The following is a 25433-nucleotide window of genomic DNA, read 5'->3' as shown; positions in this document are numbered from 1 at the left end:
TATAAGTATTATTGTCAGTACAGGAGGACGTGGATTTGAGTGTGCTGAAACGCATTATCCCCTATTTTAGAGTTGAAGAGTGGTTATGGATAATTCTAGATATTGTATTAAAAATAACAGATATGATCAGAACTTATAATAAATACGAAATAGATTTTTATCATTTACTACTAAGCTAATTAAAAACGTAAAGGTATTAATATAATTGATTTAGGAGGGTTTCTTTACAAATTAATTTTTTAAAAATATTTTTAGAAAAATTAAAATACCTTAAAAGAAGAGGATGAAAAAGAACAAGGAAGGGATATACATCCTACAATTCTAGAACTCCTTTAAGTAGGTAGGACCCCATTTATATGTACCAATTATTTTATTTTAGAAAAAATATATTTTTATTTTTAAAATTTATATATATAGTGATACAATAGACATTATGTACGGAGTTCAGCGCACTTAATTTTTTTTTTGTCTCGCGTTATAATCATTTAATATTAATTATATATAAACGCATCGTTCATCCAAAAAAACTCTAAAGTATTTTAAATGTATTATTTTGATCCACATTACTCAAAACCAAAATAAATTAATTAAAAATTTATAAAAGTTAATTGTTAAAATATTGAGTTTTTTTTTTTAAATTTATATATTTAATTGAATTGACCTTTTTTTTTTATGTGTATGTGTATCCAAGTGTCCCCGCCGTTTCAGACTCGCAATCACCGCTCTTTCTATTTCTCTCTCCTCCTTTCCTTCCTTTTTAATTCCCTCCTCTTATGCCTTATTACTCTTTTTTTTTTTTTTTTTCATCATATCATCAATGCCTCATAAACCCTTCATCAAACCCATCTAGCCAACGCCATCATAAAGTTCCCAACTTTTTTTCCTTCAGATTCCCTCACTTCCTCTCTCAATTTTCCCAAGAAAAAAACAAACGCGAGGAACAACAATGGCGAATACCCTTCCCTTTGGGGGTGGTTGTTTTCTTTTTGGGTTTCTTTCAGTTCTTTGCTTCTTTGCTTTACATGTCTCTTCTCAATCCGGCCCTGATTCTTCAGTCATGGGAAAGCTCAAAACCAGCCTAAAGCTCCCTTCTTCGCTCGATTGGTCTGACCCTGACCCTTGCCAATGGACCAACGTTCGCTGTGAAAACCAGAGGATCACCCGGATTCAAATTCCCAGCAAAAACGTTGGTGGAACCCTTCCCCCTGATCTCAAAGACCTGTCTCAGCTTAAAGTCTTTGAAGTCATGAACAACCAAATCAGTGGACCCATCCCCAGCCTTGCTGGGTTAAGCCTGTTGGAAGAAGCCAACTTCCATGACAACAATTTCTCATCTTTCCCTTCTGATTTCTTCACTGGCTTAACCTCGTTAACCGCTATTTACCTCGATAACAACCCTTTCGAGCCATGGCAGGTTCCTGAGAGCATAAAGGAAGCAACTTCTTTGAAAGCTTTCTCTGCTAACAAGGCTAATCTTAATGGGAGATTCCCAGGTTTGTTTGACCTTGCTACTTTTCCAGGCTTGACAGATTTGCATGTGGCCATGAACAACCTTGAAGGTGAATTGCCTGCATCCTTAGCGGGTTCCATGATTCAGTCTTTCTGGGCCAATGGGCAGAGGTTGAATGGGACAATTGAAGTGATACAGAACATGTCTTCTTTAAGAGAGGTATGGTTGAATATGAACCAGTTTACAGGTCCCTTGCCTGATTTTTCAATGTTGACTCAGTTGAGCAATTTGAGTTTGAGGGATAATCAGCTCACTGGTGTTGTTCCTTCGTCTTTGATTAACTTAAAGTCACTCTATATCGTGAATTTGACTAATAATAAACTTCAAGGACCAACCCCTAAATTTGCTGATGGTGTAATTCTAGATATGAGGGCTGGTAGTAATAGATTTTGCTTGGATGATCCTGGTGTTGCTTGTGATGAACGTGTTACTATTTTATTGTCTATAATGGAAGCTTTTGGTTATCCAGAGAATTTTGCTGATAATTGGAAGGGGAATGATCCTTGTAATGACTGGTTAGGTATTTCATGTGTTCAAGGAAATATTGTGTCTATCCTTTTTGCAAAAAAAGGGCTTACTGGTACTATTTCTAGTAATTTTGCGAAGCTTGATTCCTTGACAACTTTGGATCTTTCTGGTAATAATCTTACCGGCACGATACCGACAGAGCTCACTACATTGCCGAAGCTTGTTCGATTAGATGTTTCGAACAACAGGCTACATGGAAAAGTACCACCTTTCAGGCAAAATGTGGCGGTGATAACTGCTGGTAACCCTGATATAGGAAAAGAAATGGCTTCGCCACCAGCTGGCAAGTCCCCTGGTGGATCTCCTGGCGGCGGCGGCGGTAGTTCCTCTGGAAATGGTGAAAAGAAATTGAATACGGGGACAGTTGTGGGTTCTGCAATTGGTGCAGTTGGTGGCTTGAGTCTTCTTGTTTTGGGTATCTGTTTGTATGCTAGAAAAGGAAAGCGTACCAGTAAAGTGCGGAGTCCAGCTACTGTAGTCATACATCCTCATCATTCCGGTGACCAAGATGGAGTTAAAATCACCGTTGCTGGATCGAGCGTCACTGGTGGAAGTGAAACTTTCAGCCACTCAAGCAGTGGACCAACTGATGTTCACTTGGTTGAGGCTGGCAACATGGTGATCTCGATTCAAGTTTTGAGGGATGTGACAAATAATTTCAGTGAGGAAAATGTGCTAGGAAGGGGTGGTTTTGGGACAGTTTACAAAGGGGAATTACATGATGGGACAAAGATTGCGGTGAAAAGGATGGAGTCCAGTGTTGTGAGCGAGAAGGGTTTGGCCGAGTTTAAGTCCGAGATTGCAGTTCTTACTAAGGTTCGTCACCGCCATTTAGTCGCACTTCTTGGATATTGCTTGGATGGAAATGAGAGGCTTCTTGTATATGAATATATGCCTCAAGGGACCCTTAGTCGGCACCTATTCAACTGGAAACATGAAGGACTGAAACCACTTGAATGGACTAGACGACTTACAATTGCCCTAGATGTCGCTCGAGGTGTTGAGTATCTACATGGTCTGGCACAACAGAGTTTCATTCATCGAGATCTTAAGCCATCAAATATTCTTCTCGGAGATGATATGCGTGCCAAGGTTGCAGATTTTGGCTTGGTCCGTCTAGCTCCTGTGGATGGCAAACAGTCAATTGAAACAAGGCTAGCAGGAACCTTTGGGTATTTGGCACCGGAGTATGCAGGTAATTGGGTTTTAGTTCGATACAAATATTTCAAGTTCCTTGAGTTTCTGGCATTAGAACTAACATTGCTTGCATTTTGGCAGTTACTGGACGAGTAACCACGAAGGTAGATGTATTTAGCTTTGGTGTGATCCTCATGGAATTGATCTCAGGCCGAAGGGCACTTGATGAAACTCAGCCCGAGGAAAGCATGCACCTTGTGTCATGGTTCCGTCGGATGCACATGAACAAAGACACATTCCGGAAGGCCATTGACGAAACAATCCGGCTTGATGAGGAAACGCTAGCCAGTGTTAGCACAGTGACTGAGCTTGCTGGCCACTGTTGTGCTAGGGAGCCCTACCAGAGGCCAGATATGAGCCATGCGGTCAATGTGCTGTCATCACTAGCAGAGCTCTGGAAACCAGCAGAACCCGATTCGGATGACATCTATGGCATTGACCTTGAATTAACTTTACCCCAGGCATTGAAAAAGTGGCAAGCCTTCGAGGGGAACAGCAGTGTGGATGACTCCTCATCATTTCTGGGCAGTACAGACACTACACAGACCAGCATACCATGCCGGCCGCCAGGTTTTGCTGATTCATTCGCATCAGCTGATGCCCGATGAAAGACACAAAGAACAACAACGCAAGTTTCTAGTGTCAAATCGATTGTTCCAAGATGTTTGGGTTTGTTCATTCCTTCTACTTCATTTCCCATTACAATCTTTGCTCTCATCAGTTATAGTTTGTCAGAGACGGTTTCTTTCTCCCATTTATTTATCTCAGTAGTTTGAACAACTGAAATTTTCGAATGTATTGTACAAGTTATCGAAATGCAATCGAGTAACGACGTATCTTGCATGTCTATTCCTGCTGGTGGCTGTTCATTTCGTTTCTTGTTCGACAAGTTTGATAGTTGCAGAACAGATTTGACATGGACGGTCATACTTTGTTGCATGTCTGACCATGCTCATTCTACCAGAAATTGAGGAACTCAAACTCGTATTTATAAAAATATAAGAATGGTAATCAAACCAGTCAACCAACCCCATTAATGAGGTTTATCTTTTGCACCGCCACACCCTTAATCTACTAAACATTTCATATAAAAAATCTCCCGATTGGATGATATATTCCTTTCTGTGTTTCACTCACGTACTTAAGCCTTTTAGGTAAAAAGAAGGGGGATGATGTGAGAGGAGAATGAGGCGAACAGCTCATCAAGGCGCAGTCACGAATGTCCGAAAAATCTATGTCGTTGGTTTTGTCTGATTTATGCATGATATGCCACGTGTGGTCGAGAGAGTGGACATGGGAATGCATGCCAGCTGTGTTAGTTGCCTACAATATTCTCCACTCCCTGACACAGATAATTAACGTGGGCAGGGCAATGTCTTTATTATTATAACAAAACCCAATCATCAGCATGATTTATTTATATAATCATCTTTTGACTTAATTACTCAAATCCAATATCATCCTTCCCTTCATTTTCTGGGTTTTTTTTTTTTTAAATTACTCCCTACAATCATTTATTTTTCTTGCCATTTGTAGAGCAGGAGAAGAGTCTTGGATTTAAATTTCTAATATAATATCAATCAAGATTTTTAAACATAAAAAAACTAAATCAATGTGAACTCATTTCATTATTTGAATCAAGTAGTTGTTGGAAACAAGCGAAGAAAATATTATTGGTTAGGTGACTATGGAGTTCTTTTAAATCAAGAAATTATCATGTCTTCAATTTCTTTTAGGAAATATTTTTAAAAATAAACACAACTTTTAATTCCTTTGTGAAATTAAAACAGTAAATTTCACCATTAGTCGCTCAATAATATACGAGTAAATTTTCGTTCGATCACTTAACTAAAAAAAGTTATACTCGATCGCTAATTTTTCCAAAGTGTTTTTTAGTCATTAAGTGGCTAATAGTGACACTTTTTAGTTGATATAATAACAATTTTACTCCTCAACTTTTATACTTTATGTCAATTTGACGCTCATTCGTATAAAAATTATAAAAATACTCAAAGTTATTTAAAATTAAAAGAATCTATATAAAAATTCAGGTTATTGTCAAGTTATTGCAACGACAAATCTTTAGCGTTGCTGTAAAATCATGAAAACAAATAAAAGTTTGATCAATTTCAATCTCTTAACGTAATGTTCATCTAGTATAAAGCTTAAATATGATTAAAAACTATGTTCATACAAGAAAAATCAAGATTCTATTGTAATAAAGCTTAAGATTGTTCAATATTGAGACATAAAACGAAAATGATCATTTAATAGAATCCAATAAAAATTAATAATAGATTAACCAAATTAGTAATATCTTCAACTCGAGATCCAAGCTATTGAATAACCTCTTCCAGAATCGATATTACATAGACTTATGAAATGACTATGATGCTTAGCAAAAAAGAAAAGAAAATACACAACTAATTTTTTTTCAAACTCAATTCAATCATAAAACAAATTATATTTTGAATCGATTTCTTTTCTTTTCTTCTAATGAAAACAATTTCCCTCATTTTATCTATTTTTATTTAATTTTTAACTTTCTACGAATTTTAGAAATTTCTAAATTTCTAAAAGGAATTTCAATTTTATTATTTTATATAGAATTAGGATCAAATTGACAAAAGTATAAAAGTTAAGGACTAAAATTGTTATTATACCAACTAAAAAGTGCCACCATTAGCCACTTAATAGTTGGGTGACTAAAAAACAATTCGAAAATGTTAATGACCAAATTATAATTTTTTAAATTTAATAGCCAAAACAAAAGAAAAACTTACTCATAATTAAATAATTAGTGATATAATTTATACAAGTAAAAATTTCAACATCAACGTAACGTTATTAAATATATATATATAGAATTTACATATGCTTGAAATTACTTGTTCTTGTTTGTTAAAAGCATAAACCCTACTATATATGTATGTAAATATGGTGGTGCGTATATTTCACACGTAACTCTTTGTAAGCTATAGAAGATGAGCTGGAAAACCCTACTATATCTATTTGATGATAATATTGCACATGTAACCCTATACCCAAAATAATGAGATTGGAGTCCTTTGAGATAAGGGATATGGGCATCAAATGATTTCATTTTCGCATCCCAAAAGGGAAATAATAGTAAAGCCGAAGGGATAGTGGATTGTCCCATCAATCCTATAAGGGATGCTCAAGCTTATCCAATTAAATCAGGGTAAACTATAAAATTAGTCACTTTTATTTGTCTCAGATTATATTTTAGTTATTCATATTTAAAGTTTTACGTTTTAGTCGCTTACATTATCGTTTTGTTACGAAGTGGTCACTCTACCGTTACCTCCCTGACAACGGTCCTACGTGGCAGTCCAAATGAGTTTTAAATACTAACTTGGATGTCCAGTTGCTAAGATGAAAATATGTTTTTAATTAAATAAATTTAATTTAAACTGCCACGTAGGATATCTAAGTTGGCATTTAAAACCCATTTGGACTCCCTCGTAGGACCGCCGTTAGGGAGGTAATGGAGCTTAACGGTAGAGTGATCACTTCGTAACAAAACGATAACGTAAGTGACTAAAATGTAATCTGAGGCAAACAAAAGTGACTATTTTTATAGTTTACCCATTAAATTATAAACAAATTTTTAGAGTATTTTCTAGTGGGTATTGTTAATTGAGTATTAGCTCAATTGGCATGGATATCGTCCTCAATACATGAGGATGTGGTTTCGAGTGCGTTAAAACGCATTATTCCCCTATTTATAGTGGATTTAATCTAAACCTATAATGAGATTGTTAAAAAAAATTATAGTTTATAATTTCTTTAAATTATATAAACATATTCAAAAAAATTTACCCATAATTTGTTTTTCTTTTTGGAATTATAAGCCGCAATAAAAGGGGTAGTTTTTTTTTTTCCAAAGATAACGTGGGAAGGAAGTTAGATTAAAAGAGGGTTTGGTTTGGAAGTACAGAAATTGTGATAGAGAGAGTGCATGTGAGGTGTGTTCGTGGGTCTAAATGTGAGCTGGAATATGATTGGTGCTTACTTGTGGTCACGTTTAATTATGTACTTCAATCTCTTTCAATGCCACGTGCCTTGGCCTTACTCCATTTTGTTCTTCTTTTTTTTCATTTTTGTAACCTCTCTTCACGACTCGAAATTTATTGGTAGATTGATTGGATTTGCTTTGTGTTTTCAATTTATGTTTTTTATTATCATTTTTAAACAATTTTATTATAAGTTCCGATTATATTTGCTCTTTTTGATATAATATTTAGAATTTACTCAACCATTAAGTAGAAGTATAATACGTTTCAGCACATTTGAACACATATCTTCCTGTACTGGTAACACTCATGCCCGTTCTTGACATTTTTTGGGCCTAGGCGAAATAATAAAATGAGGTTTTAGGTTCCTTAACAGTTGGTAAAAAAATTTTTAGACCCTTAAAAGTTTTTTGGGCCATTGACAGTCGCACCACGACCCCTAAGATCGGATCTGACAGTAATATTCATGTCAATCAAACCAAGACTCAATCGGCCAATTTATATTTCCTTTTATGTTTTGGGGTTTCCTGTAAGTTATTATTTGATGTTATGATTTTATGCATTAGTAAAATCATTTTCATAGAAAAAGAGCTTTTTAAGTAACCGTGTCGAGTTTATTTATGATATTAATTCAATAAAAATATTATATATAATATAGATAATTTCAATTTTTGTTAACTTCTCTCTCCACCCCAATATTATTAAAAAAATATCAATTAAATATTTTTTTTTTAAAAATTGATAACAAAAAAAAAAAGCAATATGAAAGATTTTACTTCCAAAATGGGTTTTCTAACCCTTTGTTATTGCCATATTTTGCGGAGTTGATTAGCATTTACATTACTAACACCTTTTTTTTATTTGACTTTGCATCAATATATACGGAGGGAAGGTTGACTTTTTCAAAAGAAATATGCAAAATGTAGTTCGTTTGTGGGTCTCACAAAATTGGATGTAATTGGAACACCCTAATTACAATTTTCAGGAGGTGAGAATTTATAAGGTTCCCCCCTCAAATTAAGTTTATATAAGGTTTATAATCAAAACTATAAACTATTTGGAACGTGAACTTAAATATTATAAGGTTGATGTTAATTATGCATAGAAAATGGTTTTTTTTTTGCACCATATCATGAGGTGTACTATTTGAGAAAATGGTGTCAGACACAAGTACTATAGACAACTCACGAATTCTTTTATTTGAGACATTCAAGGCTAATTTGAAATGTGGTTGAGAAGACATTTGTTATTCTAAAAAAACATTTCTCATATTAACAACATAACCATTATATATAGCATAAAAAAACAAAGTTAGATCATATGTAGTAGCATGCTGCATATTTCATAACTCAATAATAGGTGGAATTGAGATGATTCATACTTCGAAGAGTAAATAAAAGAAGGAGATCTTGATAACCTTAATGACACAAATTCAAATTCCGACGATGATGAACTCAGTCAAGAACTAACAAATGATGATAAGGAGAATATATTAAATATTAAAGAGGAGATAATCCAACGAATATGCAATAGAACAAGTAGATAAAAGCGCATATGATGTTTATTTTTCTTGCTATTTTTTAGTAATCGTATTATCAACTACTTTTTAGATTAATATAATATATATGATGATTCAATTTTAAGTTTTGTTACTCGTTTAAAATTATTTTATCATTCTAATATTATAGTAATTAATATTTTTAAAATTATAAATTATGTAACTGTATAATTACAATTTGTCCTACCAAGCACGACATAGGAAATTACAATATTGTAATTACACTCTATAAGCCAAACACATTTAGAAAAAAAGAATTTTGTGTAATTACTATCCATAATTATTACACTTTCATTCGATTACTCCGTACTGTTCAAGCAATAATTGCACCATCAAATACCATAATCCATAGTTATTTATGTAACAAAATAACTATACTTTTACATGATACTATAACTATCACCCCTTATAATTGAATTATAAGAGGAGGGTAATGCCCTATCAGCAACACAGCTAACATGACTCAAACTCAAATCACATCTGGAATGATGAACACCTTAACCATCAAGTCAACACACGAAGTTCTCCTGTTATTTAATTTAATAATAAAATTCCCAACTTTCAATTCATTAATCTATCGTGTTCTAAATAGGGTGAAAGAATAAGTTTTATATCGAGGGCTAAATTGAATTGTAATTTTTTTAGGGGAATTTTTTTAAAATTTTCAATTTTATGATTTTGAAGAAAATAAAATACGATTTCACTATTTTTGGGGCCAGCTTTCAATGTAGATTAATAATAATAATCCATTGTTTCAAAGAAAAATGTTGGATTGATTAATGGTTTGGGTATGGATATAGGATATAGAATGAGTGGTTTGGGTTGGATGTTAGCCTTGGATTTGGATAATAAATATAGCTTTATAGGTTAGGTTTAGAAAGATTTAAGTTTTGTTTCTCATTATTTTTCAAAAAAGGTTTTAGATTTGAAGCTATAAATGATAGCAGGAGTAGTTTAGTATTACTGTCAGTAGTTGAAAAGTGCTTTTAAAAATTTAATTTAGAAAAAGTACCGTAATAATAATATAATTTATTTATAATTTGTAAAGTTATTTTAGTAGTTTCCTTTCGCAAAACCAGCCATATGAGTGGCTAAAATTACTAATTGAAATTAGTTTATTGCTAACTTATAGTAGAACATGGCGTGAAAATAATATTTCTACCAAACGTAAACGTAAAATAATATCGCTCTAATTGTTGAACATAATTTAGAAATATAGATAAATTAGAGTAAATTTTGATTGTCATATTTTAAGTCGAGTCAAACTCAAACAAATACAAAGTCGACCCAAATCTGACCTAGCTTTAACCTATAAATGCATTGCCTTCCATTTTATTTTGAAATCGAATCAAACTAGTTAATTTGATGGAGATATCCGTTCAAAATAATAGATCGGGCCATTTGATCTGGACTAAACAAATAGATTGAACTAAACTTGTATTATTAAATTATTTATCATGAATACTTAATAATTTTTTAATCGAATCCATCAAACATTTCGTTTTTTTTTTACTTTATGTAATTTCCTTCGTGATGACCACGCTACGTGTTTATCAAAGTCGTGCATGCATGCACTGGCAACTATAAAGTAGTTCGTTTTTCTCTGACAATCTGCCTCCCATGCATTTCTCCCTAATTTTGTGCTCTTTAATTTCCAGCCATATATGAATATATATATATCATACAATTTCTACGATTAACTTGGTAATTTATTTCTTATTCTATTTATAGAAATCGAATTGAATTTTAAGTAAATATAATGTGAGAAATTATTTTTTCATATAAAAAATTATAAATTATTAAATATATCTTCATACTGACGACATTCTCGATTGATATGATTGAGATATCGATTAATTCAAAACTTTACATGTATAATTTATATAAATATATCGATAAATTTTAAATTGTTAAAATATTAATCTTACCATAAGCTATTATAATATGTAAAACTATTTTAATTTATATTTATAGGAGTGGAATTTTCTTAAATTTTCAAAATACAAGTTTATTTATTTCTTGAAAGATAGATTTCCAAAATGTACTTTTTGGAAATATTTAAATAAAAATATTTAAACTAATTAAAGTAATTTTTTTGAATTGTTCAAATAAATTTTTTTTTAAAGCGCGAACGCTCGTCGTAGATGGCGAATGACAAGCTCCATCGACACAACAAAGGCTTTAGCCTCAGCATTAATAGAACATTACAACACATTGACAATTGGCTTTGTCACAACTTAAGCACGACATCTCTGGAGTGATTCCAAATTTTTAATACGATAAGGAAATCAGCTTCGGATGGTCCAAAACGGCGAGCAAAAATCGACAAAAGAATCGAGTATTCACCAAACTAGAGAGGACAACAACAAATTCATTCCTAAAACCACTTGTACAACTAAGATTACATGCATAAGTAAGACTAAAAAAACGTGCTACAAGAGCAGACAAAAACTTCTAAAACTGAAGATTTATTAAACAATGGAAAAACAAACAAAAAATATATAAAACTTAAGACAACACGAGTCCAAATCAACCCGTGAAATCATTTATTATTTTGAAATACTCTCAAAATAGAAACAAATTAAGAAGTTGACGAAGAGCCACCCATTTTCCAAGAAAAACTACTGATGGTTGGTGGAGTTTTAGCGAAGAACAAACACCGTTATCTGACCATCAAAACTTGTGAAGACAGTAAAGATACACACAAAATAGATTTGCAAACTAAAAAGAGAGAAGACATGTGTAATGAATGAGAAGAAGAAAAAAAATGGTTGATGGAAGAGGAAGAAGGCGGGCGATAGCTAGCCCAAAAGTTGACAACGTCGCTAAGCAAAATAAAAGATAATAAGCAAATGGCTTGGTAAATTCTACTCAAATACAGTTTTAGAAAATGTAAAAAAAAAAAATCAGAGAGATTAATTAATATGCCATTTTTCTTTTCATTAATTAAATTATTTTTCACAAAATAAAAATTGAAAAAATATTTAGAAAATGACTTGGTTACTAAGAAAACTAAAAAAAGAAATAATTTTTATGATATTTTTGATCAAGACTAAAAGTAGAAATATTTTTTAGGAGACGCGTAGTCAGGGGGGCAAAACGCTTTGCTAACTGTTACGCGTTTCATTACAAGATTAATTATCCCCAGAATCCCCACACGAGGCCCAAACGCCGTATTTCTATAAATTTGGTAACGCGTAAATTATTGGATAGTGAATCATATTATAAACGATGTCAATTTCCTCCGCAATTTGCATGCGCGTTTAGGACGCGTTAGGTCCATGCAAATGTGGAAACGCAGACCCCAAATCTTAATAAAACACCCAATCATTAATCATATTTTAACATAACATAATTACGACATGGTCTTTTTTTAATTTACATTACAATCGTATTAATATTTGTCATCAAAATTAATCATTATAAATATTAATTTAATAATTTAGCTCACTCGTAATTTATATATGTAAAACTTGAATATAAAATTTCAAAAGAAAAACTTAATTGACATTAGAGATGTTCATGGGCCGGGCGACCACGACCGGCCCGATGGCCCGCTCAAAATATGAATTTGGGCAAAAAAAGAGGCCCTTTTAGAAAATGGGTTGGGCCTCGGGCACTACTTTTTTTACCCGGGCCCGACCCGGCCTGGACCGAATATAATAAATATATATTTTTTATTTTTAAAATAAATTTTTGGTGTTTATTAAAAAATGGGCCGGACCGGGCTCAGGCTTAAGAATTTTTCCTGGACCTGGCTTGGACAAAATTTCAGGCCCATATTTTGGGCCGGGCCAATCTCAGGCCTAAGACACAGGCTAAATTTTTTTTGGGCACGGCCCGAACCCATCCTAACCCGGCCCATAAACACCTCTATTTGACATAACATTTTAAAAAAAATTTCAAGCCCGGATTTGGCCCCTCCAAACAGTTCATCTAATTGTATATAAATATTAATATAAAATTATATTTATATATTGTATTTTTGAACAATAAACAAATTTAACTCAAAGCAATCTGGATTATGAACACTTCTATCTTGGTGTAATAATTAATGTTTCCTTAGTTTGAATCATGAGATTTTCAAACTATAGTATTGTATGATCAAGTTTTAAAGATTTTATATAAATATAATAAAAATATTGTTTGTTAAAAGTGTTTAAGACGAGGTTGGATTCAGGGCAAAGGTAAAAAAAAATTTAGGGGTCGAAATTAAATTTTAATTTTTATGATTGTAAAAATACGATTTCATTATTTGAATAACTCGTATCTTTATAATTTTTAATAAATTAAATTATTTTTTATCATTTTAAGGGTTAAAAGTATAATTTTATCTTTACTAATTTAAGTTTTCAAAAATCTTAAAAAGTCTAAATGAAAAATTTTTCATTTTACGGGATCGATCCGACTACGCCCATGGTTGGATTAAGTCATGAAATTATTAAATTTAGATGTATTAAATAGGAAAAAGAGAAAGTCACGGTCACATGGCTGGACCAGGAACGAGCGACGGGTGGAGGGAGTCAATCCAGCGACTCGTACAATGAGGTTCAAAGTTTTGATCTATTCTAAGAATCCGCCAACATTATTTGTCTTCACCGAGTTCTAACCCCTTTTACCGTTTCAATTTGTATTTATCAAATTCAAAGGTCAAATATTCAAACCTTTTCTCATTCATTCTTCTTTTTAGATTTTTTTTAGTATTTTCTTCAGGTCTTACACGTTGAACAACCTTATGTCATCACCATATATATATACGCACACATATGCTAATTTCTCAATCAATTTCTACTTCATTCAACAACAACAACAACAAAAAAGAAAACCCAACATTTCTTTTTTCATTGAAACCAAACAAGAAGAAAGAAAAAGTATATTTTTTTCCGAGGATGATTTCTTCCTGGAGAAAGAGAAGAGCTGGTAAGCGTGCGGGGAAAGAGCAGGCAAGGAATGAAAATGGTGAAATGGAGCTTTCGATTCCTAGAGATTTCAGGTGTCCGATATCGTTGGACTTGATGAAAGACCCCGTCACGTTATCTTCAGGTATAACGTATGATCGACCCAACATCGAGAAATGGATCGAAGCCGGGAATTTCACTTGTCCTCTTACCAATCGAGTGTTAAGGAGTCTCGAACCCATCCCCAACCACATCATAAGGAAAAAAATCCAAGATTGGTGCGTCGAGAATCGATCCCACGGGATCGAAAGAATCCCCACGCCTCGTGTTCCTGTTAGTTCCATGGAGGTTTCAGAGATTCTTTCGAAAATCGACGTCGCTTGTAAGAAGCAAGATGGGTCACGGTGCCTAGATTTGGTGGCGAAGGTCAAGTCATTGGCCAAAGAGAGTGAACGTAACAAGCGGTGCATTGTGAGTAATGGGACAGGCAATGTTTTATCGGAAGCGTTCGCGGCGTTTTCCATGGCGGCTTTCGACGAAAACGTCTCGGTCTTGGAGGAGATATTATCGGCTCTTGTAATAATGTTCCCTCTCGATGGTGAGGCCAAGGGTTTCTTAGGATCAGCTTCAGCCATGCATTGTTTGATAAGGTTTTTAAGCAGCGGAGACTTGTCTAGGAGACGAAATGCAGTTTTGGCCTTGAAGGAGCTCGTTTCATCAATGGAAGATCAAAGAAAAATACTGAATCAGTTATCAGAGATGGAAGGCGCCATTGAAGCATTATTGAAGCTTATCAAAAGCCCAATTTGCTCAGCATCAACAAAAGCATCGTTAACCATCATTTACCATATGATCACATCCTATGGTAACGAAAAACAAGTGGGTAATAAACTTGTAAACCTAGGCATAGTCCCATTGCTGCTAGAAATGCTCGTGGACGCCGAAAGGGGAATGTGCGAGAAAGCCTTGGGTGTCCTAGATGGAATCTTCGACACCGAACAAGGCAGAGAAATGGCCTGCAAGAATGCCTTGACGATGCCGGTTTTGGTCAAGAAAATCCTCAGGGTTTCAACCATGGCCACCGAGTTTTCTGTCTCCATTTTATGGAAGCTTTGCAAGAACGAGAAAAAGGAAGATGGTGGAGTCCTTATTGAAGCACTCCAAGTGGGGGCTTTTCAAAAGCTGTTGCTGCTATTACAGCTTGGTTGTGTGGAGAAGACAAAGGACAGAGTTTCAGACTTGTTGAAAATGTTAAACCCTTACAGGAGCAAAATAGAATGTGTTGATCCCATAGACCATTTCAAGGGTCTCAAAAGGCCTTTTTAGGGAAAAAAAAGTTTTGGTTATAATTTTACAGATTACAATTCAATGTACAAAAGACATAGATTGAAGTACATAGTTCCCATTATTCTTTTCTTTTTCATCCTGTTTCTTTGCTGAAGCAAACTGGTCAATACAAGGCCTATAGAAAAGTGTTCAAAGTGGGTTTGCCATTTCGAGTCCTTGTCTTGATTTAATTAAGTCATTTTTTAATGAATGTAAAGCCGCCCCAAAGAAGGTGTGTCAGCTACCCATAGCACCAATGACTTTGCCTCTGCACTTTGTTTAGAGGTTTGGGTTACTAGCCACTAGCCAGACTTATAATTTTTTTTAAAATTTGATTATAAATTTTGTTTTACATATTATTATTTAAATAATGAAAGTAGTCTTTAAACTGGACTGACCAAACTTGAATAAGAAACTTTAATATATATATATACATATAAATAAAACGTTCTTTATTTCTTATTATAAACACAATATTTATTTATAATGCAATCGTCTCATTCAAATTTGGTGGAAACTTGGTGATATCATGAAAATTATATACCTTTTTATTTTTTCGTTCTCAACACTTCGTTTTTAAAGAAAATAAGCACACACAAGATGGAAAACAATCCAAGCAATACCTTTTTTTAAAATTTTTTTCTAAAGCTAAAATCATCTATTTTCGAGCTGTTGTTAAGGAGTTTGGGATGAAACGAAGTGAAACAGATCATTTAGTTTTTTTATCATCACAACAGTCACAGCAAGTGTATCTATTTTGTTACATATGTTAATGACATTGATATTATAGAAGATGGTCATTAAGGTATGTCACGTCTCGAGCAACATCTTTTGGATCATATTCAGACAAAGATGAAATACTTTCTTTGTGTTGAGATTACTCAATCTAAAATAAGTATTATTATTTCCCAGTAAAAATATGCTTCGAATATTTTGGAGGAAATAGGGATGTTAAATTATAGACCAGTGGATCCTAATGTCAAACTTGTTACAGACCAAGGAAAGTCTTTAAAAGATCTTAGTCAATATCGATGATTGGTTGGAAATTTAATTATCTTATCATCACTCGACCGAGTATCTCCTTGCAGTGAGTGTAATTAGTCAATTCCTTCAGAGTCTTTGTGATAGTCACTAGAATGCGACAATGTGTATTCTTTGGCACATAAAAAATTCTCATGAAGAAGGTATGTTATATGAAGATCATGGGAATTCATAGGTGATTGGATATTTAGATGTTCCACTTCAGGATATTGTGTTCTCTTTGATAGTAATTTAATTTCGTGGAAAAGCAAAAAAACATGTTGTGGTAAGACCAAGTGTAGAAGTGGAATATCGAGAAATGAGCCTAGCCACTTGTGAGCTAATCTAGTTACAGCAGTTGCTTCAAGAGTTGATATAAGAGGTTGCTAGCCCAATGAAGTTAATATATAATAACCAAACCGCACTATATATCCCTTCAAATCCAATGTTTCATTAGAGAGCTAAACATATAGAGATCGATTATCATTTTGTGAGACAAAAGATCTAATCGAGATGCATTGCTACCAACTTTGTTAATTGTATATGTATGCCCTTAACCCCTTACCAATAAAATGATGATTATAGAGTAAGGTTCTCTCAAGTTTTTATTAGTGGTTGAGGGTTCAATCGTTATTTTGGGTATGAAGTAGTTTTAAAACTATGACCAACGTCTATCACTTTAATAGGTCTACAGGATACGAAGAATTATTTATTGGGTTTGCTCCGATTGGTGCCTTACGAAATTTAAAAAAAAAAACATTTTCTGGGCTATGATAGTAAAAATTATCACATAAAAATAGATGATCATGTTATATCAAATTAAAATATAAAGAATAAATATTGTGAGTATAATAAATAGATTGAAACGAAAATTTATCATTATTTTATAATGATTGAAAAAAGAGAGGAAAAAAAACTATGATATTAGTTAGTTCAAATAATTAGCACGATTAATAATTTTGGTATTTAATGTGGATTTAAAAGAAAATACTTTGTTATTAGAATAGCACTTTATTTTAAAAAATAATGTAAAATTTTAATTTGAGTAGTCAATAATATTAGTGATAAATCTCAAGATTACATATGAACTTGATTTAATGTGCAATGTTATACATGAACTTTGATTTTCGTGCAATTTTATAAATGACATCTTGATTTTTATTCAATTTTCACAAACCACTAACATCATTATCGATATAACACCATTTTGTGTTTACATATTACATATAATTTTACTTGTACAATATAAAAAAATTGATGTATTCATTTCTTCTAATGCGTACAATTGAATCAAAATCAAAGGTTTTGTATACATTTGAACTAAAATTAAAGTTTAAAGTGTATAATTGCACAAAATTAAAGTTCATGTATAGTTATGATTTTATCCTATAATATTAATTATTTGGACTAATTGATAATATTATAAAATATAAGGACCAAATTATTTAAGAAATTAAAAATAAAGATTAAATCTTAATCATAGGCACAATAGAGGGACCAAAATGATATTTGACCATTTTGTTATATAATGAAAAAGAAAAGAAAAGAAAAAGTGAGACATGTGTCATCTAAGGAAGGCCTTTGCTTATATATATATATATAGTATCCTATAATAGATATCATGAAATCTGCTATCATAAAGAATAATGAACCATCCATTTCTTTAAAGCCTGATCGATTATTAATTAAGGAATAATAATAATTTGGTTAAAATGTGTCATAAGTCCCTGTAATTTTAACAAATTTGAAATTTAGTCATTATATATTTATTTATAAGAATTTAGTCCCTTTATTTTTAGATTTCTAAATTAAGGTCAAATTCTTAAACTATTATTTTTTGTTAAATTTGTTGAAGTAAAAAAAACTCACTTGGTAGGCATGTGACTAAAAAATAACGTTGTAATAAACCTAAATTTAATAAAATAGTTTTAACAATGTTAATAGACCTAAAATTTGAATTTTGATAAGTAGAGACTAAATTTTTAAAAATAAGAATCCAAGTTGAGACCTATTGATCGGATGCTCATATACCCTAATAAAGACCTAGATTCGAATCATTATTCGAAAAATAAAAGTACAAAGACTAAAATTTAAATTTCTGAAGAATACATGCACTTATGTGATATTTTTAAGTCTCTAATATTTTTGTTAGTCACTTTGGCTCTTTTATTTTTATTATTGATCTTCAATTTATAAAAGGGTAATCTATCAAAGTAGTCATTATTGTTTATCTCAAGTTATATTTTAATCATTTACGTTAACATTTTAGTCATTGAGCCATTAACGATGTAACGGTAAGTTGATGTGACACGTTAAATCATTATTTCAATTTTAGGTCAATTTATACAATCGGTCACTATATTTTTTCATTTTGAGCAATTTAATTTTTTCTTTTATGTTCTTTTAACTTTCATTTTTCTTTATTTTTATTCTCTTCTGCTTCCTTTTTAAAAAGTATTAAAAATTCAATAGATTTTAAAAATGTCCATAAAAATTCTAAAATAGTATTCACCACAGCCAGATTGTCATACAAGACGGTTGTGATAGTTTTTACATACGAAGGACTAATTAAACTAAAATTTGAAAGTTGAGGTGGTAAACAGTAATTAAGGTAAAGGTGATATTCTATTAAGGAAAGAAAGATATTACGTGTAAGAAGGTGATTTGACCAAGGTCGTCACTGGCGCCAATGGCTCGTGAGGTGGAACATCATCAAACACATTACCTTGAAAGGTGAAACCAAATGGGAAGCCAAAAAAAAACTTGAGAGTTCCCACTTCCTCCATTCAACGTAAAAATAAACCAAATCCAAACAAACAAAATAATTAATTAAACAAAAATCTTCATTTTTTTCAAATTTTTGTTATTTATATATTTTTTGTTTGTTCCTTTTCTAGATTTCTCTCAGATGATTGCATAGCCACCATGGCGTTGAGATCGTCAGGTAATAGAAAGCTCTCTTTCGAGATTTTAGGCAAAACTAGATCTTTAGAAGAAGATGACCGATCTTTGTTGTATCGGTCGACTTCAGATCCAATCGGACTCCAAAGCGGCGTCGCTAAGCCGTCCCGCAATAGTCGGAAGAAGAAGAAACAGAAGAAGAGGAAGGAGGCTATAGCTGATTCCCCGGTAATTTCGGAAGATCCGGTGGCGGAACAGTGTGGGAACGATAGCAGTGGTACCTTAGTGGAGTCGACTTCCGAGAATTATGGGATCAGAGATAACGGGAACGTTAACAGGATCAGTTGCGTTGGCAGCGCGAGCGTTGTGGTTGTGGAGGAAAGCGTGTGTCAAAATGTTTGTGGTTTTGGGGAATTGAGGCAGCGGAATGTCATTGGCGGAGGAGAGGAGATGGCAGCGGTGGCGTCCAGGGCGGAAGAGGATCGTGCGGAGATGAATGGTTCGAAGGAGCCGTTACCCCCGGCACAGCCTCAGCCCGTGGTTAATGGGAACGTGGCGAATAAGTTGGACACAGCTGAGTCTTTGGATTGGAAGCGGCTTATGTCTGAGGATCCTAATTGTGAGCGTTTATGCATCTCCGTTCTTTTATAAACATCTTTCTATTGAACATTTTATGGAAATGTGTTTTGGTGCATGGAACATGGTAGAAGAGATATGGACGAATATAAATAGAATGCTCAAATGTTGACTTTAATCAGTGTTTTCTAATCTATTCAAGAGAGGCAATTAAGAATTCAAGAAGACTATTATTACAATGAATTGGCTATATCAGCGATCATGGTTGATGGTAGAGTGTCACTCATATGTTAGTATTACTAGTTGTTGACATGATCATAATTGATGGCTTGGAACTCTGATAAGGAGATTTTTATTGAATATAATGTATTAATTTTTAATGTAATAAGTATAATTCACTAAAGTGGTTCTTTCCGTTCTAGAGTTTTTAGAACACAAGGTCTGATGTCCACCAAGCCTCTTCATAAACCCTAGTTGAGTCAAATCCAGAAATTTGCAAGGCTTGACCTCGAGTAGTTCTTGTGAGTGAGGCATAGTTCTGTTGGCATATTTAACAACAAACTTGTAGCAAAACTGTGCGTCATAATTTACATAACTAGAAAGGGAAAGCTACATATGCATGACTCATATGGCTGAGGTTTTTGCATGCTGCACTGCTATATTTATGTTTATTGCCTAGTGCATATGTGTATATATATATATATTAAAGTTTTAACCCCCTTCTATAGTTTCGGAGCCTACACCGACAGAATCATGTAAAAGTTATGTTGGATCCAGGAAGTTAGGATTTTTCACATATAGTCTAACTAGTTGGCAGAATTTTCTATAGAGTTAAGATATAAAAGAATTCTGACCTTAAATTGGGGCTGATTGAGCGTATATTTAGCGAAACTGAGCATTATATTATATCTGCATTCTCTTGTTTATTTCAGTTATGTTTCATGTAAATGTAAGTTTAAGACATATTCTTATTTTGATTTTATGCATTTCAGATCTTTATGCAGTGCACAAATCACCGGCAAAGTACTTTTTGGATGAAATGTATAGTGGAAATTCATTGCGGAGGACCACAACACTTGGTAGTGAGAAAGAACGAGAGCGAGTGTATGATACTATCTTCCGCTTGCCATGGAGATGTGAAGTGGTAATATTAGCTTTCCCTTCTTTGATGTGGATAAAATAGGAGAGTCAAAAAGAAAAAGAATAGATGGATTTGTTGGTAATCTCTACCTGTACCTCATCACATTATCAGTAACAAGTTTGCGTGCACTTACTATATTCATTGTTTCTTGGATTTTTCTTTTTGCCTCATCTGGTAACTATGTCTACTCTATTTTTGTTAAAATGCTGAATTATTGTTCTATTTCTTGTGGATTGCTTAATCAAATTGATTTATTTTGTTGTAACATTGTTTTTTTTTTGAAACATTCTCAAGTGCGGCAATCTTATTTCAGCTTATAGATGTTGGATTCTTTGTCTGCTTTGATGCATTTCTGTCCTTGTTAACTATCATGCCAACAAGGATTCTGATTAAGCTTTGGAGGTTCCTGACTGCAAGGTTAGCTATTATATATATTGTATACACACACACACACACACACACACTCACACACTCAGATTTATACATACTTTGGTTCATATGATTTGCATCCCCATGCTTGTGGCGAATTTATGTCGAAACAATTCTGCCTTTTCTCTTTTAAGTTTTTCGTTGAAGTAGTAGAAGGATTCTATTAGAATTACGACTCATGCTTTCTTTTGGAAGTTTCAATAAGGCTGGCATAATGTCTGGCATCATTTTTAGAGTTCGTGCACAAAAAAATATTATTTCTCCTTATGCTTCTTTTGTTTTACCAACATTTGTTTCTTTCAGGCCATATATGAAATCATCATATTCTTCTTTTTTGGCACATCCTGCAGTTATTGTGTCTTGCAATGATTGCAAAATAACCTAACCATGTTTGTGGCAGGCAGTTCAAGAGGCTTTCTGCAGCAGAGCTGTGTGATTTTGGCTGCTTTCTTGTTCTAGCATGTGGAGTCATTCTCCTGGGCCAAACAGGTATGGCAGGACATATCACTGCCTGTATGTTTGTAATAGACGATCATTAAAAATATCCATATCATTGGTGCTTGTTAAGATTTTGAGGCTTAATTAGTGCTCTACCACTAATGGACTGAGAGAGTTTAACAAGTAATACTGTTTTCATATGTGGTTTTATTCTCTAATTTTAGTTTTTGTCTTCCCAGATATCAGTCTAATATATCACATGATTCGTGGTCAAGGAACAATCAAACTCTATATGATCTACAATGTGTTGGAGGTGAGAATGAACAGCTGAACCTGAATACTTTTTCAATTACTTTGAGTGATTCAATGATGTGCATGCATTTAAGAGCTTATATCAGAGGCTCAATATTTACTGTGAATTAAGCTATCTACTGATTTTTTTGTCTTCCACTCTAGTAATGCTAGAGCCTAATAGACTCATGGTGATTACAACGTGGTACCTCAGTGGTGTCTATAATTGGAGCTCACATTGGTATTTCTAGTAATGAGACACCCAACTTTAGTGGATAGGCAGCTGCTAAGGTGGTCAATGGAACATGATGATAAGACTTGGAAAACCTTGGGAAGGGATAGAGAGTGACATGTTTCTACATGTTGAGAAGCAAATGTTCTTTAACATATTGAAAATGAGAAATTTTAGCTTCCAGCCTTTTAGTCATTGAACTTGATAAGTGACTTTTGTCAAAACAGTTGTTTATTTTTAAAGTTGTGAGTTGGGAAATTTCTTTTCCGAGGGAGAAATACAGAACTTCTATGTGAAGGCTATCTCAAAGCAAGGGATTAAGGTCAAGGATTTGGAGCTTGCTTAGCATGCCTGCTTATGCTTAAATAAGATCTTTTCATCTGGAATATTTAAATATTAGATAGTCTTCTAGAGATATTCTTCTGGATCCATGACTGTTAAATGACGTTTATGGTTTCATTTATTTTATACATCTGTTGTAGGATCTTTTTCTACCATAAGAAACTAGTGTGTGTTCTTCTGTCATCCGCTTTGATTCCACTGAATTTTGCTTGTATATTTTGGCTGGTATTCTGGCTGAATTCTATGTAACACTGTTTTTTGTGTCCATGTGCAGATAATTGATAAATTATGCCAAAGTTTTGGTGGAGATGTGTTTGAAACCCTATTTAATTCTGCAGAAGGACTAGCAACTTGCTCTCAGGAAAACATGAAATTCTGGATCCGTAGATTTGTTTCTGACCAAGCATTGGCTATGGCTTTCTCAAATATCCTTATATTTAAGCAATGTTCTCTCTCTCTCTCCGCCCCCCTCTTAAATATTCTTGTTCAATTTGTTTCTTTGACTATTATTACTTCTTCATTCTTTTATTTTATTAGCTCAGGCAATTGCTTTATCAACTTGCATCGTTGCTCATAATAACGCACTATTTGCTTTGCTGGTATCCAACAACTTTGCTGAGATAAAAAGCAATGTCTTTAAGCGCTTTAGCAAGGATAACATCCACAATCTCGCATATGCAGGTGAGTTGTTCCTTTGTGCATTTCTTTTTATAGCATTTGTGACTGCCTGATCATAATTTGGACACTTGCTGAATTTAAACTGCAAAAAGAGCCATCACTGTAACATTTTCCTGATCATGGTTTTTATTTATCTCTAGGGAAATATTGACAACATTTTCCTTTCATGTTCATTTTACTGCCATACTAATTGAAATATTAGTTAGAAAGAACAAGAAGCACAATCCATGTATTAGTTAGTGTATAATAACCAACTTGAGCACATACCAGTTCCACAAGGAACTCATGGAAAATAAATCATTATTAGAAACATATTATCTGCATTGTTTGTCTGCATTTTCTTTTTGTCATGTTGCTAATCTCTGTGGTCTTTTTGTTCAAATATAAACTATTGAATTATTTTCCCTATCAGATTCAGTAGAGAGATTCCACATTTCAGCATTTCTCTTATTCGTATTAGCTCAAAATATTTTGGAAGCTCAGGGTCCTTGGTTTGAAAGCTTTCTTTTTGTAAGTACACCATAAAAAATCATGGTACTCTATGTTTGCAGATATTTTCTTATCATAAGTACTTTACAGGACTTTGTATGGCTTGCTCATGATTTCCTTTATGAACTCTGCAGAATGCATTTGTGGTTTTCTTTTGTGAAATGTTAATTGATATCATAAAACATTCATTCCTTGCCAAATTCAATGGTATAAAGCCCATTGAATACTCGGAATTTCTTGAAGGTCTCTGCAAGCAGGTACATGCTTCTTTAAGTGATGGATTCTTGATAAATCTCCCCCAAACCTGTCATTTTGGGAACAAAAGTTATTCTTGTATATCATTTCTTTTGCCATATTTCCCTCCCTTGTACTTTTTCTTTTCCCTTTCGTTAATTAGCTGTTTTATTGATAGGGTAAAAAATCTTCTTTTAACTTGTTTTATTAACTTTTAAAGTAACACGATGCCAACATTTTCAGACTTTAAATATGCAAACTGAAGACAGCAAGAAAAATCTCACTTTTGTTCCTCTTGCTCCAGCTTGTGTGGTAAGAACCGGTTAATACTTTGTTCAATTGTTTTCTTTGCTCCTTCCTCCACTCTCCCCCTTTTCCTTCATTTTGTTTATTGTTTACATTGGGAAAAAATTGCAAATAATGTCATGGGGAAAAAGCTGACAGATGTTCATCGGTTATACAGTTCAATGGAAGTGATAAGATATTGGTTTTGGAATGTATTAGATGCTAGGCAGTAAAATGTGAGGGAAAAGCACGAAATTAACCATATTAAAAAAAGATATTGTTCAATTTCTGGTTGACCAGTATTCTCTATGTTGAATTTCTTGCTTTAAAAAGATGCTCATTACAGAAGTATTTCAAATTAATTATTATTTTCTTGGTTTTGTTTCTTAAGGTCATTCGAGTGCTGACTCCAGTATATGCTGCTCACCTCCCATACAGCCCCTTGCCGTGGAGACTTTTTTGGATCATTTTCTTGATTTCAGTAACCTATGTCATGCTCACAAGCCTAAAAGTAATGATCGGGATGGGCCTACAGAAACATGCAACTTGGTATGTTAATAGGTGTCGTAAAAGAAAACACCATCTTCACTTCGACTGATTCAGAACAATAAAAGGTGAATATCATAGAAAAGTTCTATTGCATTAATTTGGTGCTTCTTATCCTAAATGGGAAATATATGAAAAACCGCTCAGATTATTCGTGAAACAGGCAGCAGGATGTAACATATACATGAGATACCACAGTCCACACCAAAAGAGGATATTGTCTAGTCTTGATACTGGGGTTTTATATATACATGGGTCTTTGGTTTACCCTCCAATTTTGTAGAGACTGATGAAATTGTTGGCTTGCGAGAGTTATTGCTCTTTATACAAAGGTTTAAGTATTACTATCCCTCCCTACTCCCCAAATGCATTCCTTCGCGTCTACTTCAAGTCTTGTTCAGAAACGAGTCCGACTTTTAAGAGTTGGAATAAAATGATCTTATATCTACTTATGCTAATCACTTGTGGCATTACCCCCCTTATCGTCCGAGTCTTATGTAATCACAATGATAACATGTTATTTGAACTCGGGTTGCGAGAGTATCTTTTTCTTTCAATATTTATCCATATATTTGGAGGTTTAAAGAAAAGGTCTATGTAGGATCATATTTTGGGATAAATGTAGTAGGCAGGGATACTTGCACGTTGAGAACAACTCCAATATAAAATGTAGGTGCATATTTGATAACTTGGGTTGTGTTATTTTTCATGTTTTTAAGGATTTTATATTTATATAATAGATATAATATATATGCGTGGGTTTCCCAAGTTCCGGAC

General features: G+C 33.4%; 3 protein-coding genes across 3 annotated transcripts; all 3 read left to right on the top strand.

Annotated features, from left to right (window-relative positions):
• Window positions 1-778: 778 nt before the first annotated feature.
• On the top strand, window positions 779-4084 carry LOC105782573 (receptor protein kinase TMK1). The gene is made up of 2 exons (XM_012607390.2): window positions 779-3233; window positions 3317-4084. Exons 1-2 carry the CDS (start codon window positions 947-949, stop codon window positions 3841-3843), a joined length of 2814 nt encoding a protein of 937 aa, XP_012462844.1. The 5' UTR covers window positions 779-946; the 3' UTR covers window positions 3844-4084.
• Window positions 4085-13608: 9524 nt separating this feature from the next.
• On the top strand, window positions 13609-15221 carry LOC105784232 (U-box domain-containing protein 21). Its single transcript, XM_012610047.2, has one exon. It carries the CDS (start codon window positions 13720-13722, stop codon window positions 15052-15054), a length of 1335 nt encoding a protein of 444 aa, XP_012465501.2. The 5' UTR covers window positions 13609-13719; the 3' UTR covers window positions 15055-15221.
• A 3534-nt stretch (window positions 15222-18755) lies between these two features.
• On the top strand, window positions 18756-25344 carry LOC105783284 (protein POLLEN DEFECTIVE IN GUIDANCE 1). The gene is made up of 13 exons (XM_012608650.2): window positions 18756-18807; window positions 18972-19594; window positions 20544-20695; window positions 21006-21109; window positions 21522-21610; window positions 21799-21872; window positions 22699-22849; window positions 22938-23105; window positions 23515-23612; window positions 23726-23848; window positions 24069-24137; window positions 24502-24724; window positions 24804-25344. Exons 1-12 carry the CDS (start codon window positions 18764-18766, stop codon window positions 24706-24708), a joined length of 1902 nt encoding a protein of 633 aa, XP_012464104.1. The 5' UTR covers window positions 18756-18763; the 3' UTR covers window positions 24709-24724; window positions 24804-25344.
• The last annotated feature ends 89 nt before the right edge of the window (window positions 25345-25433 follow it).

This window comes from Gossypium raimondii, chromosome 13, assembly GCF_025698545.1.
Source record: "Gossypium raimondii isolate GPD5lz chromosome 13, ASM2569854v1, whole genome shotgun sequence".
In the NCBI taxonomy this organism is placed as follows: domain Eukaryota; kingdom Viridiplantae; phylum Streptophyta; class Magnoliopsida; order Malvales; family Malvaceae; genus Gossypium; species Gossypium raimondii.
The sequence above is the reverse complement of the archived record's forward strand: the minus strand, read 5'-3'. Positions and strand labels throughout refer to the sequence as shown.

Bases quoted from the DNA above. Each gene is read 5' to 3' on its own strand.
- LOC105783284 (XM_012608650.2), top strand. From the start codon at position 18,764: ATGGCTCGTGAGGTGGAACATCATCAAACACATTACCTTGAAAG. The intron at 21,110-21,521 runs GTTAGCTATTAT...TGTTTGTGGCAG, and splicing joins TGGAGGTTCCTGACTGCAAG to GCAGTTCAAGAGGCTTTCTG. The intron at 21,611-21,798 runs GTATGGCAGGAC...TTGTCTTCCCAG, and splicing joins CATTCTCCTGGGCCAAACAG to ATATCAGTCTAATATATCAC.
- LOC105782573 (XM_012607390.2), top strand. From the start codon at position 947: ATGGCGAATACCCTTCCCTTTGGGGGTGGTTGTTTTCTTTTTGGGTTT. The intron at 3,234-3,316 runs GTAATTGGGTTT...GCATTTTGGCAG, and splicing joins TTTGGCACCGGAGTATGCAG to TTACTGGACGAGTAACCACG.
- LOC105784232 (XM_012610047.2), top strand. From the start codon at position 13,720: ATGATTTCTTCCTGGAGAAAGAGAAGAGCTGGTAAGCGTGCGGGGAAA.